The 15,213-nt window shown below is 40.3% G+C and overlaps 1 protein-coding gene across 1 annotated transcript in view; it reads left to right on the plus strand.

Moving 5' to 3' along the window:
• Positions 1-15,213, plus strand: part of LOC133612636 (uncharacterized) — a 63,196-nt gene that overhangs the window by 42,254 nt on the left and 5,729 nt on the right. Inside the window, exons 27-39 of the mRNA XM_072913905.1 lie at positions 246-440; positions 573-781; positions 853-903; positions 2,448-2,534; positions 4,714-4,778; positions 4,887-5,009; positions 5,171-5,312; positions 5,387-5,546; positions 6,735-6,832; positions 9,306-9,389; positions 11,856-11,974; positions 12,062-12,208; positions 12,444-12,642. Of these exons, the coding sequence (XP_072770006.1) occupies positions 246-440; positions 573-781; positions 853-903; positions 2,448-2,534; positions 4,714-4,778; positions 4,887-5,009; positions 5,171-5,312; positions 5,387-5,546; positions 6,735-6,832; positions 9,306-9,389; positions 11,856-11,974; positions 12,062-12,208; positions 12,444-12,642 (1,679 nt within the window). The remainder of the gene's footprint in view (positions 1-245; positions 441-572; positions 782-852; positions 904-2,447; positions 2,535-4,713; positions 4,779-4,886; positions 5,010-5,170; positions 5,313-5,386; positions 5,547-6,734; positions 6,833-9,305; positions 9,390-11,855; positions 11,975-12,061; positions 12,209-12,443; positions 12,643-15,213) is intronic.

Genomic DNA, 15,213 nt, shown 5'->3' on the forward strand with positions numbered 1-15,213 from the left:
AAGGTACATAATTGTCCTGTGTATCCTGTGAGATTTTTCCACTGTAAAATGTGTGCCTCCATTCCATAATTCTTCTTCGTGCTGTAGGACTTTCCCATTGATTAGGTTTGTTTACTGATTCTAATGCAAGAATGAGGGAAGTCAGGTTATTGCAGGAAAAAGGCCAGACCCCAAAGACAAGGTCCAGCATAAGCAGTCGTGCCTTCTTCATACAACCTTCCTCATGACCTGTGACCTTTCAGCAGCTCCTCCTCAAGCCGCATCACCGCAACCTGCCCCTGCTCCTGAGCCCCTGGACGAGGACGAGGAGCCACCTGGTCCGTCGGTAGGAAAAGGAGAGAGTGAGGCAGAGGAGAAGTCGGGGCCCAAGGTGAAATCCCATCGATGGGTACCAGCCTGCGTGCACTACCGCTTCCCTGCCAGCATCGACCCTTTCACCAGTGAGCACGCTGCCTTCCCTTCCCCTTTCACCTTCCCTCGCCACCATCCTCATACACAATTAGCATGCTTTAGCTTAGCACAAGCAGCAACTCAGACCAAATCTTATTGTCTCGCTCATCTTCACTCCCCAGATCTGATGTACGTGCTGTGGATGTTCCTGGTGTCTTTGGCGTGGAACTGGAACGTGTGGTTCATCCCAGTTCGCTGGGCTTTCCCCTACCAGAAGGCAGACAATATTTACTACTGGCTGCTGACCGACTACCTCTGCGACCTCATTTACATCCTGGACATCACCGTCTTCCAACCGCGCCTGCAGTTTGTTCGTGGAGGGGACATAGTTGTGAGTGCCAAAAATATCCTTTTTTTATATATACATGAGAATTATTTATGAGATGTATTTTTTTTTCACAGTGTGACAAGAAAGAAATGAGAAAGAATTACATGAAAACTAAACGTTTCAAGGTGAGTTAGTCGAAATTTCAATGTTTATCGACAAACAGGGTGTACAATCTATTGCAGAAAGATGAAAGGATATGTCTTATATCTTAATATTTTCTTTATTTTGATTTTTTACGTTATACAACCAGTCCAGTGTAGGTTGAGATATGCCAAGCTGCACTGCAAAAAGTCAGTGTTCAAAAACAAGAAATAAAAATACAAAAATGATGGGTATTTTATTTGAACTAAGCAAAATTATCTGCCAATAGAACAATAGTGTAAAATTCAGCTTGTCAAGACCTTCCAAAACAAGTAAAATTAGCTAACCTCAATGAACCCAAAAATATCTTAAAATAAGAATATTCTCACTAATAACAAGTGCACTTTTCTTGGTAGAAAAAAAATGAGACCTTTTTGCTCAATATGTTGAAAATATTCTTAAATTAAGTAAATGCTAGTGCCATTATCTTGACATAATGATATGCGCTCGGCATCATGTTTTGTTTTTTTCATGCTTGAAGTAAGAAATTATTACTTTAAAAAAAATAGTTTTATACTTGTGAATGTTGATGACACAGCTTTGCATCAGTTGATATTCAAGTTTCAAGCATGTTTTACTCAATATAGGTCATCAAATCTCAGCAACAAGCTGTAATATCTTACTGGGATCATTTAGGACCAAAACACTTAAAACAAGTAAAACACTCTAACATAAAATCTGCTTAGTGAGGAGAATTATCTAATCAGACAGAAAATAAGCAAATATCACCCTTATTTGAGATATTTAATCTTACTTAGATTTCAGTTTTTACAGTGTGGTAAATGTATTTCAACAATTCTTACTGCTAATGTGATATTTTGTACAAACATTCAATATTTTAACTTTCCTCTTTGGCCCAAATCCCTCCTTGATAATGTTTCATTTTATGTATGGACTATTTCCCAAAGGAAGGAAATACGAATGCCGCACCTTTGGCACCCTTTATCTGTAGAGAAGGGCCTTACACATAGGCAGATTATTGTACAGTCATCCCCCATTTATCGCGGCTAATTGGTTTCAGGCCTGACTGTGGTAAACACATTTCCACGAAGTAGGATTATTTTTAATAATAAATCAAATATTTTCAGTTAAAGCAAACCGTTTACATCCTTCTAAATAAGTTTTTTAAACATTATCAGAGAGCTTTAAATATGAAATAACACCCATATAATCACTTTTTTACCCAACATAGTAGCCTTGAGTGTGTTCTACTGTAGATTACTGTACTCACTTGTAAACTAGAGGACCCTTCATGCATATGTTATGGCCGTCGCCTGACCATGAAAACATAGCCACAACAAGAAAATACAGTACTTTGTCACATCCTGGAGAATTCCTGTAAGTTAGGCTTTGAGTCCTGAAACCAGGGACATGTGTTTTGCCAAAAGCTGGTCAGCTTGACAGTGTTGTTATCGCTCTGTGTAGTGTAATTAATGCATGTCTCTCTCTACTTTGCTTTTATTTTATTTTATATGCATTACCCTTATCAAGAAGCATTCATTGAGGTATCACCATCTTGTCTTCTCAGTTCGACGTTGCCAGTCTTGCTCCGCTGGAGCTCTTCTATTTCAAAACTGGCATCAACCCTCTTCTACGGTTGCCTAGGTTACTCAAGGTGAGCTTTGCCATTTAACATTAACAGTTTAAAAAATGGCTTACTGATTAACAAGAGTAATGGTCACATTCCATCACATGACACCAGGCACGTGCACTGCTCAAAAGTGGAGCCCTTTTTATAAATTAATTTAAGAATAAAAATTACGATCTGTCATTAATTCCCTCGGATATGTTTTGATATCTGATGAGCATATATTTGAGTTTGAGTTAAAATTCCTTCCCAAACTGCTTGAGGGCAGCCTTCTCAATCAATCAATCAATCAATCTTTATTTATATAGCCCTAAATCACAAGTGTCTCAAAGGGCTGCACAAGCCACAACGACATCCTCGGTACAAAGCCCACATACGGGCAAGGAAAAACTCACCCCAGTGGGACGTCGATGTGAATGACTATGAGAAACCTTGGAGAGGACCGCATATGTGGGTAACCCCCCCCCTCTAGGGGAGACCGAAAGCAATGGATGTCGAGTGGGTCTGACATAATATTCTGAGAGTCCAGTCCATAGTGGATCCAACATAATAGTAAGAGTCCAGTCCATAGTGGGGCCAGCAGGACACCATCCCGAGCGGAGACGGGTCAGCAGCGCAGAGATGTTCCCAGCCGATGCACAGGCGAGCGGTCCACCCCGGGTCCCGACTCTGGACAGCCAGCACTTCGTCCATGGCCACCGGACCTGTGCCCCCCCCCCCCCTCAAGGAAAAGGGGAGCAGAGGAGAAAAGAAAAGAAACGGCAGATCAACTGGTCTAACAGGGGGGCTATTTAAAGGCTAGAGTATACAAATGAGTTTTAAGATGGGACTTAAATGCTTCTACTGAGGTAGCATCTCTAATTGTTACCGGGAGGGCATTCCATAGTACTGGAGCCCGAATAGAAAACGCTCTATAGCCCGCAGACTTTTTTTGGGCTCTGGGAATCACTAATAAGCCGGAGTTCTTTGAACGCAGATTTCTTGCCGGGACATATGGTACAATGCAATCGACAAGATAGGACGGAGCTAGACCGTGTAGTATTTTATACGTAAGTAGTAAAACCTTAAAGTCACATCTTAAGTGCACAGGAAGTCAGTGCAGGTGAGCCAGTATAGGCGTAATATGATCAAACTTTCTTGTTCTTGTCAAAAGTCTAGCAGCCGCATTTTGTACCAACTGTAATTTTTTAATGCTAGACATAGGGAGACCCGAAAATAATACGTTACAGTAGTCGAGACGAGACGTAACGAACGCATGAATAATGATCTCAGCGTCGCTAGTGGATAAAATAGAACGAATTTTAGCGATATTACGGAGATGAAAGAAGGCCGTTTTAGTAACACTCTTAATGTGTGATTCAAACGAGAGAGTTGGGTCGAAGATAATACCCAGATTCTTTACTGATTCGCCTTGTGTAATTGTTTGGTTGTCAAATGTTAAGGTTCTCCCCCTCCTCCTGTAGTGTTTAGTGTCAACGCAAACATCTGCAGCCTACGGTGCATCTCCTGTGGCACGTAGCATCAGACAGACAGGTAATAACAATGTTTATATACCGTAATCCCCTGATGTTGTTTGACGCTAAATAAACCACCATATTACGCTAACAACATTATGTTTGACGTTTCCTAAACAAAATGAAACGGCAACTCAGAGCCTTGTCCAGCTCGAGAGAGGGCATACCTGTCAATATCTGCATTTCAATATAAGGGACATTTCCATGCAGAGAAATAGGATTTTATTTTCCGCACAAATTGACCCTTAGTAATAAAATTTTATGAATAATTCTGTCCGAGCACCCACACCGCCATAACGTCTGCAGGACCGCGACATTAAGATCAGTGTCAACACAATTCTCAAGCCTACTCAGTGGCACCTACTCAGTGGCCTAGTGGTTAGAGTGTCCGCCCTGAGATCGGTACGTTGTGAGTTCAAACCCCGGCCGAGTCATACCAAAGACTATAAAAATGATACCCATTACCTCCCTGCTTGACACTCAGCATCAAGAGTTGGAATTGGGGGTTAAATCTACAAAATGATTCCCGGGCGCGGCCACCGCTGCTGCTCACTGCTCCCCTCACCTCCCAGGGGGTGATCAAGGGTGATGGGTCAAATGCAGAGAATAATTTTGCCACACCTAGTGTGTGTGACAATCATTGGTACTTTAACTTAACTTTTTTAAGCATTTCTGTGTCAATGCTTCAACAGATCAACTCATTCTTTGAATTCAACGAGCGCTTAGAGGCTATCTTGACCAAAGCCTACGTTTACAGGTATGCTGCCATGGATGCCATACGGTGGAACAAACTTATATTTCTTCAGAATTTAACCAAAATGGTCGTCCTCGTCACACATAACGCGCTATTAAATGTGTCCTTCAGGGTGATCCGTACCACCACGTATCTTCTCTACTGCCTCCACTGTAACGCCTGCCTCTACTACTGGGGCTCTGCCTACAATGGACTGGGCTCCACTAAGTGGGTGTACGACGGCAAAGGCAATGGGTTGGTGCAACAATCACATTTTGTTTTTGGCTTTGTGTGCGTCATTGTAATGCGGTTTTCAACAGAACTCAATGATGGCTGTGTGATAGTCTCTCTGGTTGCCAGTTGTGCTGAGGTGAAAGTACACACTGCCTTCTGTGTTGTGTCCTCCCTCACCACAGTTACATCCGTTGTTACTACTTTGCGGTGAAGACGCTTATCACCATCGGGGGGTTGCCAGATCCCACCACCCTGTTTGAGATCGTCTTCCAACTCATCAACTACTTTGTGGGAGTCTTCGCCTTTTCCATCATGATTGGCCAAGTATGTTTTCAAATAAACCAGTGCTGGTAATGAGTTAGAGACACAGAGATACATAATCTATGCATTTTTCTCAGATGCGTGATGTTGTTGGCGCAGCCACAGCGAGTCAGACTTACTACCGCACCTGTATGGACAACACCATTAAATACATGTCTTCGTATCGCATCCCCAAGGATGTCCAAAACCGCGTCAAAACATGGTACAACTACACCTGGCAATCACAAGGCATGCTGGGTAAGTTGGTAAACGGATTTGATCTTCAAGTTGAACAGTCAAGTGCTGCAGGTTACAAGCGTTGATGTTTTTCTAGCCTTTCTGGACTTCTATTGACCTGTGGCTCTGTTTGAGTTGTGGCATTATTTGGACAATATTCACATGATTCAACAACAGATTGTTTTTCAAACTTGGCATTTTAGACATAGATGTACTGTATACAGCAGGCCTGGGCAATTATTTTGACTTGGGGGCTAAATTTAGAGAAAAAAATGTGTCTGGGGGCCGGTATATCTATTTTTAGGAAAACTAATACAAAACCTCACACTAAAGTCTGATTGAATGCTAAAAATGTTATGACAGACCGCCTTAAAACGGAATGGAATTTTATTTTTTCTATGAACGATAAAACCCTGAATATTGAGAACATATGAACGTCACACCCCCTCTCAATCCACATATATTACAATCAAGCTAAATGCAACAAAAATGCAACAAACACAGCTAAATATGAACGTGAAGGGTAAAAAAACAAAAAAAATCTACAATCTGATATATCGTATGTGATATATCACTAAGCTTTAGAACTTTCTTGTAAAAATCTCCTTCCACGTCTGTCCCTGACACCCGCATTTCAGGATGGCCGCTCTGGAAACACTCTGTGGAAACGCTCCCCACCCACACTGCTTGGTGCCTCGTCTGACCTGCTGTGGCGTAGATTACCATAGTAACTAGTAGGGTTGTACGGTATACGGGTATTAGTATAGTACCACGATACTAATGAATCATATTCGGTACCATACCGCCTCTGATAAGTATCGGTCCGCCACACCTAAGATTTTTGGTTAAAATAAAGCCAATAATGCAATTTTTTCTGGTCCCCTTTATTTAGAAAAGTATCGAAAAGTACCGAAAAGTATCAAAATAATATTGGTATCAGGACAACACTAGTCACTAAAATATCATGCAAAAGCGCAGATTCCAACCATTGAAATATGTTGTATTGTTCACGACTTATGGTAATTTGAAAACATCACTGCACATCATAATGGCAGCTACACTTTCCATCTTAAAGATCTAAAAAAAATATTTGGGAATGTCCGGCGGGCCAGATTGAAAAGCTTAACGGGCTGCATGTGGCCCCCCGGTCTTAATTTGCCCAGGTCTGGTATACAGGGTAGAACTTACTGAAAGTTGTCCACCATCCAGATGAACAGGAGCTGCTGACTCAGTTACCAGATAAAATGCGTCTGGACATCGCCATCGATGTCAATTATTCCATTGTCAGCAAAGTCCCTCTCTTTCAGGTAAAAGGAAACATATTACAATCACTTACAGTGGAACCTGTTCATGTTGACCGCCAGTTGACTGGCTGACTCACGTTACCATAGGCGGTTGTCGCCATAACCAAATTGCTGTAACTTTTTCTTGTGAGTTTGCTCAGAGACATAATGAGAATGGGTGATAATTAGGGTTGTCCCGATAAAACGTTTTCTCCTCATACAATACTGATATAGGGGTCGAAAGGGCACGTGATTTCGCAATGCATTGCGAAGTGAAGTGAGTTATATTTATTTAGCACTTTTTCTCTAGTGACATTATCTACATTTACACCAGTGTGGGTGGCACTGGGAGCAAGGTGGGTGAAGTGCCTTGACCAAGGGCACAAGGGCAGTGGTTAGGATGGCAGAAGCTGGATTCAAAACGGGAACCCTCAAGTTTCTGCTAAGGTAGCCACTTTTGTAGGCCAAAGCTTTTGTTTAAATGGCTTTACCTTACCTGCGGTAATGTGAGGGAGAGCACCAAACTGGATTTAATTGGATCGTACAAAATGAAAAAATGAAAACAAATGATGAGACAAACTGTTCGCTATTCCAAAGGCTCGCTACCTCGATAAAACTAAGTTAAAATGAGTTGAGTTTGAGTTTATTTCGAACATGCGAGCATACAACAAGATACATCACAATTTCCAGTTTCTCTTTTCAACATGTTCGAAAAGGAGTAGGAAGAAGCAGAGTTTATTTAATCCTACCCCATTTCTTTTACATAACAGTTGCTAAAACTTTTGTTCACTTCCTGTTCTCCCTTCAGCTTCTTTCCCTGTCTCAGCAATGCCATTTTAGATTTTCTGTTTACGAGTTTCACAAGGACGACTGGCGTGGTGTTGTTGTTTATTCCGTTCAGTGGGATGCATGTTTCGATGGTATTAATGTCGATTTCAATTTCCTTTGATTGCAGATAGTTAACCACTTGCTGTTCTGCTGAGACCATATCCATTTCATCTGGTTCACCTCCATTATTCACAGCTTTCGCATGGGATCTTGGTTTAATTCGGTGCCCTGTCACGATGATATCATTCATTCGTTTATCCTGATCCATTTCATCTATGATATTCCACAGCATGTTGTTGTCTTCTTGAAGGGTCTTCATTTGTTGGTGCGTATCATTGGCTTCTTTTTTTATGCTGTTATTCTGATTTTGCAGACTTTCTATATTTTGCTGCAGACTTTTCATATCTTGTTTGTGTTCTGTTGTTGCTTTTCTCAGATCTTCTTTCATTTCTTTCAATTCTTCTTTCCATCCATCCATCATTTCTTTCAATTCTTCTTTTGTTTCTTCTTTAAATTCATGGAATACTTTTTGTAGTATCCCTTCTTGACTCCCATCATGTCCTGTGTCCAACCTCAAATCTTGTTCCCCCTTGTGTCCTGTGTCAGCTGACACGGAACGTTTCAGGATTTCAGTTTTTTCTTTAGCTTTTGGCATCGCGGCAGGTCGCTGACGTCAGTGCCTCTTGCGTCTTAAACGGCAGTTGCTTCTTTAGCGACTTGCGGCACTTTTAACTTGTTTGTTTCAACAATTTCGTACCTTGCTCCGTTCAGAGATCAATTTGAGGTGTCAGCCTGTCAACTTATATCACTCTGCGTCGTCGGAAGCACTTTAAAACAGCTATAAACTCGCCGTAGCTTTTGGTTGCTAGGCAACCGCTTTGGAATTGCGGTAAGGCGCCGTTGGCTTGAGGCTAACGGCTCTTCCAACTCGCCTTATTTCAGCGTATCAGTGCCTCTCAACTGACCAAAATCAGGTCGAAGATGCCAGGTGACTCTCCTGTGGCTGTGATCGCAAATCAGTGGCCAAAATCTTCAGACTTAACAAAAACGCCTTTTTTCTTTGCGTCCTTTCTCATTGACAGGAAGTGACGAAGATTGGTGGAATTGATCCATATGAGCACGTCCATAGGACAAGAGATTTGAGTAAGCTCTCGTCATTGTCGAAGCCAAACTTGTGTATAGTTTGTCAACTGAGTCAGTTTTGATATTGGTGAAGTATTTGGGAATGCAAATTCTGTTAAGGGTCATTGTCCTCTAATCTACAGGTTTCAATCGCGTATCTGAGGGTGCCCAGTCGGGGTGTCAAAAATATAGATTTTTGAATTAATCGCAATTCTTATTTGTAACGATTTTTAATCGATTAAAAAAAGTATTTGTATTTTTCATCTATTTTGTCCAGCCACTCAGGCAAATCATATTGTTGATGTAGATGCCAATATCTGCTGTGCATATTTACTTTAGAAAAGAGAAGCGTGGTATACTTCTCTTGTTGCATTATTTGTATTCGATTTTATTAAATGTTTGGGTAAAATGTTAGTATAGATTGCAGACTCAAACAGGTTCCACTGTAGTAGTGAATAATAAGAAATTATTATCCAACTCACCTGAATGTGAACTGTACCAAATAGCAGATATTGACTAAATCCATTGTTTTTTTTGTTTTTAACAGGGCTGTGACCAACAGATGATTTTTGACATGTTAAAAAGCCTGCGCTCAGTTGTCTATCTTCCAGGGGATTATGTCTGCAAAAAGGTGAGTTGTGGGCGTCTTTTGTGTGTCGTTTGCATGTCCTGCCTGGGCTTGTGTGGGACTTTCACTGTCTAAAAACAAAAAACTCCTATAAGTGTCATGTAGAACGCCAGTTAATGAATGACAGGGCGCTTCATATCAACGTATTCATAGCCCCTTCCCTTTAGAAGCGATAATAAAAACTAGGGGTGTGGGAAAAAATCGATTCGAATTCGAATCGCGATTCTCACATTGTGCGATTCAGAATCCATTCTCATTTTAAAAAAATCTATTTTTTTATTTTTTTTTATTAATCAATCCAACAAAACAATACACAGCAATACCATAACAATGCAATCCAATTCCAAAACCAAACCCAACCCAGCAACACTCAGAACTGCAATAAACAGAGCAATTGAGAGGAGACACAAACACGACACAGAACAAACCAAAAGTAGTGAAACAAAAATTAATATTATCAACAACAGTATCAATATTAGTTACAATTTCAACATAGTAGTGATTAAAAATCCCTCATTGACATTATCATTAGACATTTATAAAAAATTTAAAAAAGAACAATAGTGTCACAGTGGCTTACACTTGCATCGCATCTCATAAGCTTGACAACACAATGTGTCCAATATTTTCACAAAGATAAAATAAGTCATATTTTTGGTTCATTTAATAGTTAAAATACATTTACATTATTGCAATCAGTTGATAAAACATTGTCCTTTACAATTATAAAAGCTTTTTACAAAAATCTACTACTCTGCTTGCATGTCAGCAGACTGGGGTAGATCCTGCTGAAATCCTACGTATTGAATGAATAGAGAATAGTTTTGAATCGGGGAAAAAATCGTTTTTGAATCGAGAATCGTGTTGAATTGGAAAAAAAAAAATCGATTTTGAATCGAATCGTGACCCCAAGAATCGATATTGAATCGAATCGTGGGACACCCAAAGATTCACAGCCCTAATAAAAACATTAGCAACATCTGGTAGGAAGCCTTCACAGGTAGGAGTAAAGGATAGGAGTCGGAGGTCACCCGACTCAAACTGATCAGAGGAATTATGTCAGGGAAAGATTGACTGGTCAGACTAACCGGCTCCAAGGCTAGAATTAGAATAGAATAGAAAATAAAATAAAGTACTTTATTGCATACTTGCCAACCCTCCCGGATTTTCCGGGAGACTCCCGAAATTCAGCGCCTCTCCCGAAAACCTCCCGGGACAAATTTTCTCCCGAAAATCTCCCGAAATTCAGGCGGACTCAGGTCCTCCACAATATAAAAAAGCGTACCTGCCCAATCACGTTATAACTATAGAATGATGGAAGGCGAGTTCTTGGTTTCTTATGTGGGTTTATTCTTAGGCAGTTTCATTAACGTCCTCCCAGCGTGGCAACAACACACAACAACAGCAGTCACTTTTTTGTATACCGTAAAGCAGTTCGTCTGCCGTAAACAGCAATGTTGTGACACTCTTAAACAGGACAATACTGCCATCTAGTGCATTTGATGAAAGCACTTTTGTGCGTGCCACACATCAATGCTCAGAGAGGGTGTTCAGCATGGTTCGAAAAATAGTGACAGAGAATAGAACAAGGATGGAAAATTCAACCCTTAACTCAACAATGAGTAGATGAGTGTTATGTGTGTGTATATGTGTAAATAAATGAACACTGAAATTCAAGTATTTATTTTATATATATATATATATATATATATATATATATATATATATATGTATATAATAATTTTAAAAAAAATAATATATATATATACATATATAATAAAATAAATATATATATATATATATATATATATATATATATATATATATATATATATATATATATATATATATATATATATAGCTAGATATCACTGAACGTCAAGTATTTCCTATAAATATAGGAAATACTTGACTTGGTGAATTCTAGCTGTAAATATACTCCTCCCCGTTTAGCCACGCCCCCAACCACGCCCCCCCCACCCCCACCTCCCGAAATCGGAGGTCTCAAGGTTGGCAAGTATGCTTTATTGATCCCTGGGGGAAATTCAGCACCACAGTTCGCTCACAATAAACAATAATTACAAAGAGCAAGGGTCTTCATGTAAAAGGTATTTATACTCTTTCTCGTGGAGCTGCAGCTCCTGTCTGTGGCTCGCTGAAACAAATTAAGCTTTTTATTCGACGATTCCTCGTTGGCATCTTCTTGGCTCATCACCCATCGCACGACCAACAAATATACAACAGTACAAAACGTGTATAAAATTGAATTCAAGTTTGATTAAAAACAAAATATAAAATCCTTTTGGCATAAATAAAAAAAAGTGTGAGAAAATGTTCTAATGGTATCAGGGGGCCTCAAAATAAAATTTGCTCAGGGCCTCAATTTAGCATGGTGCGGCCTTGATCCCGTGATTGACAGGTGACCAGTCCATGGTGTAGCTTTGACGATGCCACAATTTTCCCCCTCAGGGGGAAGTTGGTCGGGAGATGTACATCATCAAAGCTGGGGAAGTCCAAGTGGTTGGCGGTCCAGATGGGAAAACCGTGTTTGTTACTCTCAGAGCTGGCTCAGTCTTTGGAGAGATCAGGTAAGGATGTTTGAAATGTTCTTCATGACTGCTAAGTGTATTTTGTTTAATAATCTAAAATATCCGTGTCTTCTGTCTGATTGGCAGTTTACTTTCCGTAGGTGGGGGCAACAGACGCACTGCAAATGTAATTGCTCATGGCTTCGCCAATCTGTTCATCCTGGACAAGAAAGACCTGAATGAAATTCTGGTCCACTACCCGGAATCCAAGAAACTGCTGCGCAAAAAAGCTCGGTTAGCAATGTATATTATTTTATATGACCCATTTCTACGAGTTTGGAGTGTGTCTAGGTTCAATCATAATGAGATTTGTAATATCTCTTACATGCAACAATAATCTTGTTCATCTCAAAGGTGACAAGAAGCCCGTAATTAGTTATTAAGATGTGTGCCCTAGCACATATATGCATAAAAAATGCTTAAAAACAGCTGCTTCTTTCTGAATGCTCTTTCCATCATTTCTTTTCAGAAAGATGCTCACAAAGGGGAAGAAATCTGAAGCCAAAGAAGAAGCTAAGGAGCCTCCTCATCCCCAGACAGCCTCCGTCAAGCCCGAGACTCCCAAATTGCTAAGAGCCGCCCTGGAGATGACTGAAAAGTTGGCTGGACTTAAAGGAGCCATGGTCCAAGTTAAAGAGAAGACCAACAAGTCCAGTGTCTCACTGCAGGTTACCTTTGAACACACACTATATTCTCATACACATTTACTCAACTGCAGAGAGTATGAGGTGTCTGTTAGGTGTGAGACCTTTAGTTATATAACAGTATTGGCATATATTGTTTACCATATTTTCCGTACTTTTGACCGCACCCACTAAATTTTAGGAAATAAATATTTCCCAAATGTTAGCCGCACAGGACTATAAGCCACAGTTACGTTGTGTAATGAGTTATTCACACAGAAAGATCTTGTAAATGTTTATTTACATACCTTAATTGTTTCCAAACGATGTCTGTAACACGGCAGTAAAACGGCTGATCAAACAAAACAGAAGTCATCGTCATGGACCCACTCGCTGCGAAAGGTGGCTCTCTAACCAGCTAAACAGACTCAATAACTCCACGGTGACGTTTTGGTGAATTTACTGAGGAATTTGTGAAACTGAAAGAATACAAAAAGAATGCCATTGTAAGGTAATAATACTGTGTTAATAAAACGTGTTAGCATATTAGATAATGCTAACGACGCTAGCCTCATTAAATTACGATAGCACGTACAAAATGCATGAAAACAGTACTACAAACATCACACGTGGGACAGTTTAGTAAGTATGAGTTGTTTTAGTTATATTGTAAAACTTACCAACGTTGCTTGGAGTGATGAATAAATAATCCATACGAGTAGAAACTTTGAGGATGACGAGAAAACGGAATGGCACTTGTACTTACGGTTTAAAGCACTAAACATGTCTACTCAGTGGCCAAGTGGTTAGAGTGTCCACCTTGAGATCGGTAGGTTGTGAGTTCAAACCCCGGCCGAGTCATACCAAAGACAATAAAAATGGGACCCATTACCTCCCTCCTTGGCACTCAGCATCAAGGGTTGAAATTGGGGGTTTAATCACCAAAAATGATTCCCGGGCGCGGCCACCGCTGCTGCTCACTGCTCCCCTCACCTCCCAGGGTGTGATCAAGGGTGATGGGTCAAATGCAGAGAATAATTTCGCCACACCTAGTGTGTGTGTGACTATCATTGGTACTTTAACTTTAACTTTAACTTTAGAAGGAAATACTACAGTCGCTACGTGTCCATGCACTAAATTAGTCAGATTTTATCAAATAGTTCGGCTCTAAATAAGCCTCCTACACCCCATGGAAACACCTTAATCCGATCGTGTTTGGTTTGTTTAAAGTCGGCCTAACACACCTGGATTATGCGATTGGAAACCAGATCTCTCGTCTGCCATCACGCATGCGCCATTCTCAACGCGCGGGATACAACCCGGAAGCAGATACCATTCAATAAAAACATAAACTACACTTGTAATGAAGATGAGACTCTTTATTTGCTTCACAAAGTAAAAGAACAAAACATTTTTAAGGGCATTCATAGGAAAAAAAAAAAAGGAACAGATTTTTTAAAGAAGGTAGTAAAGGAAATGAGGAATGAATTCAGACTCCCCAACGAAATACGAACGAGATGAAAGAGAATGAAGCAGGTATATTACAAGGCATATAATGACGCTTACACAAACCTCTTTACGCTGCATTTGTAAACTCAAAACTGATTAAGAATAACTCTGTATTCCACACAACTGGCAAGATAGTCCAGAACAATAGCAACCCTCACCTGGAACAGTATCAGCCACGGCACAAATTGTCTTTTCCTTCGGATTTAAAACTGCTTCCATCAATCCACAGAGCCTTATGAATGAACTCGGAGACATTCTAATGTTTTGTTTCCATTATTAATCCTTCGAAAAAACTCTTCCGCCAGTCTTTTTTTGCTTCGGACCTGCATCTGCTCCGATACGTTCTTGGTAGTAGCGTCATGTCCGTAGCACAACATAAGATCATTTCTTGATTCTGTCTGCTATTTACCATCAGCATAGCCATTAGAGACGTGGTATTTCTAATCTGTGTCAATACTACAGCGGAGATCAAACAGAGCGTCATAGGTCACCCAGAAAATAAATACTTTTATCTGCGCTAAAAGGAAAAAAGAGCCTCCCATTGTACGGGAGGCACACTGTGTATGATGGTCCCAATAGTCCCATTAGAGAGTGTGCATGGACACTGGGACTTCACCTGTAAGTGTAAAAATACAAAAAACGTAACTATTTGAGAAATCAGACTAATTTAGTGCATGGATACGTAGTGAGCGAACCCGTCCGAAAGATGGCACCATTGCACAAACAATAACACACCTTTTCAGCGTCTCTGCTTGTGTTTATTGAAAACTATTTGTCGAACACAAAACAGCAAAAGAAATATCTATAAATTAGCTGCACGGTTTTATAAGGGCTCTAAGTCTAGGAAAAAAGTAGTGGCTAATGTCTGGATTTTACAGTATTTTGTAATGATAATTTTTGTGCATTGGAAATCTTAAAACCAATCCTATGTAACTAAGTCAATATAAACTACTATATCTCAACAAAATATCCACATTTTAGCTTTATATAGGTTGATAGGCAACACTAAATTGGCCCTAGTGTGTGAATGTGAGAGTGAATGTTGTCTATCTGTGTGGCCCTGTGATGAGGTGGTGACTTGTCCAGGGTGTACCCCGCCTTACGTCC

This window comes from Nerophis lumbriciformis, linkage group LG10 (assembly GCF_033978685.3).
Source record: "Nerophis lumbriciformis linkage group LG10, RoL_Nlum_v2.1, whole genome shotgun sequence".
Lineage (NCBI taxonomy): Eukaryota > Metazoa > Chordata > Actinopteri > Syngnathiformes > Syngnathidae > Nerophis > Nerophis lumbriciformis.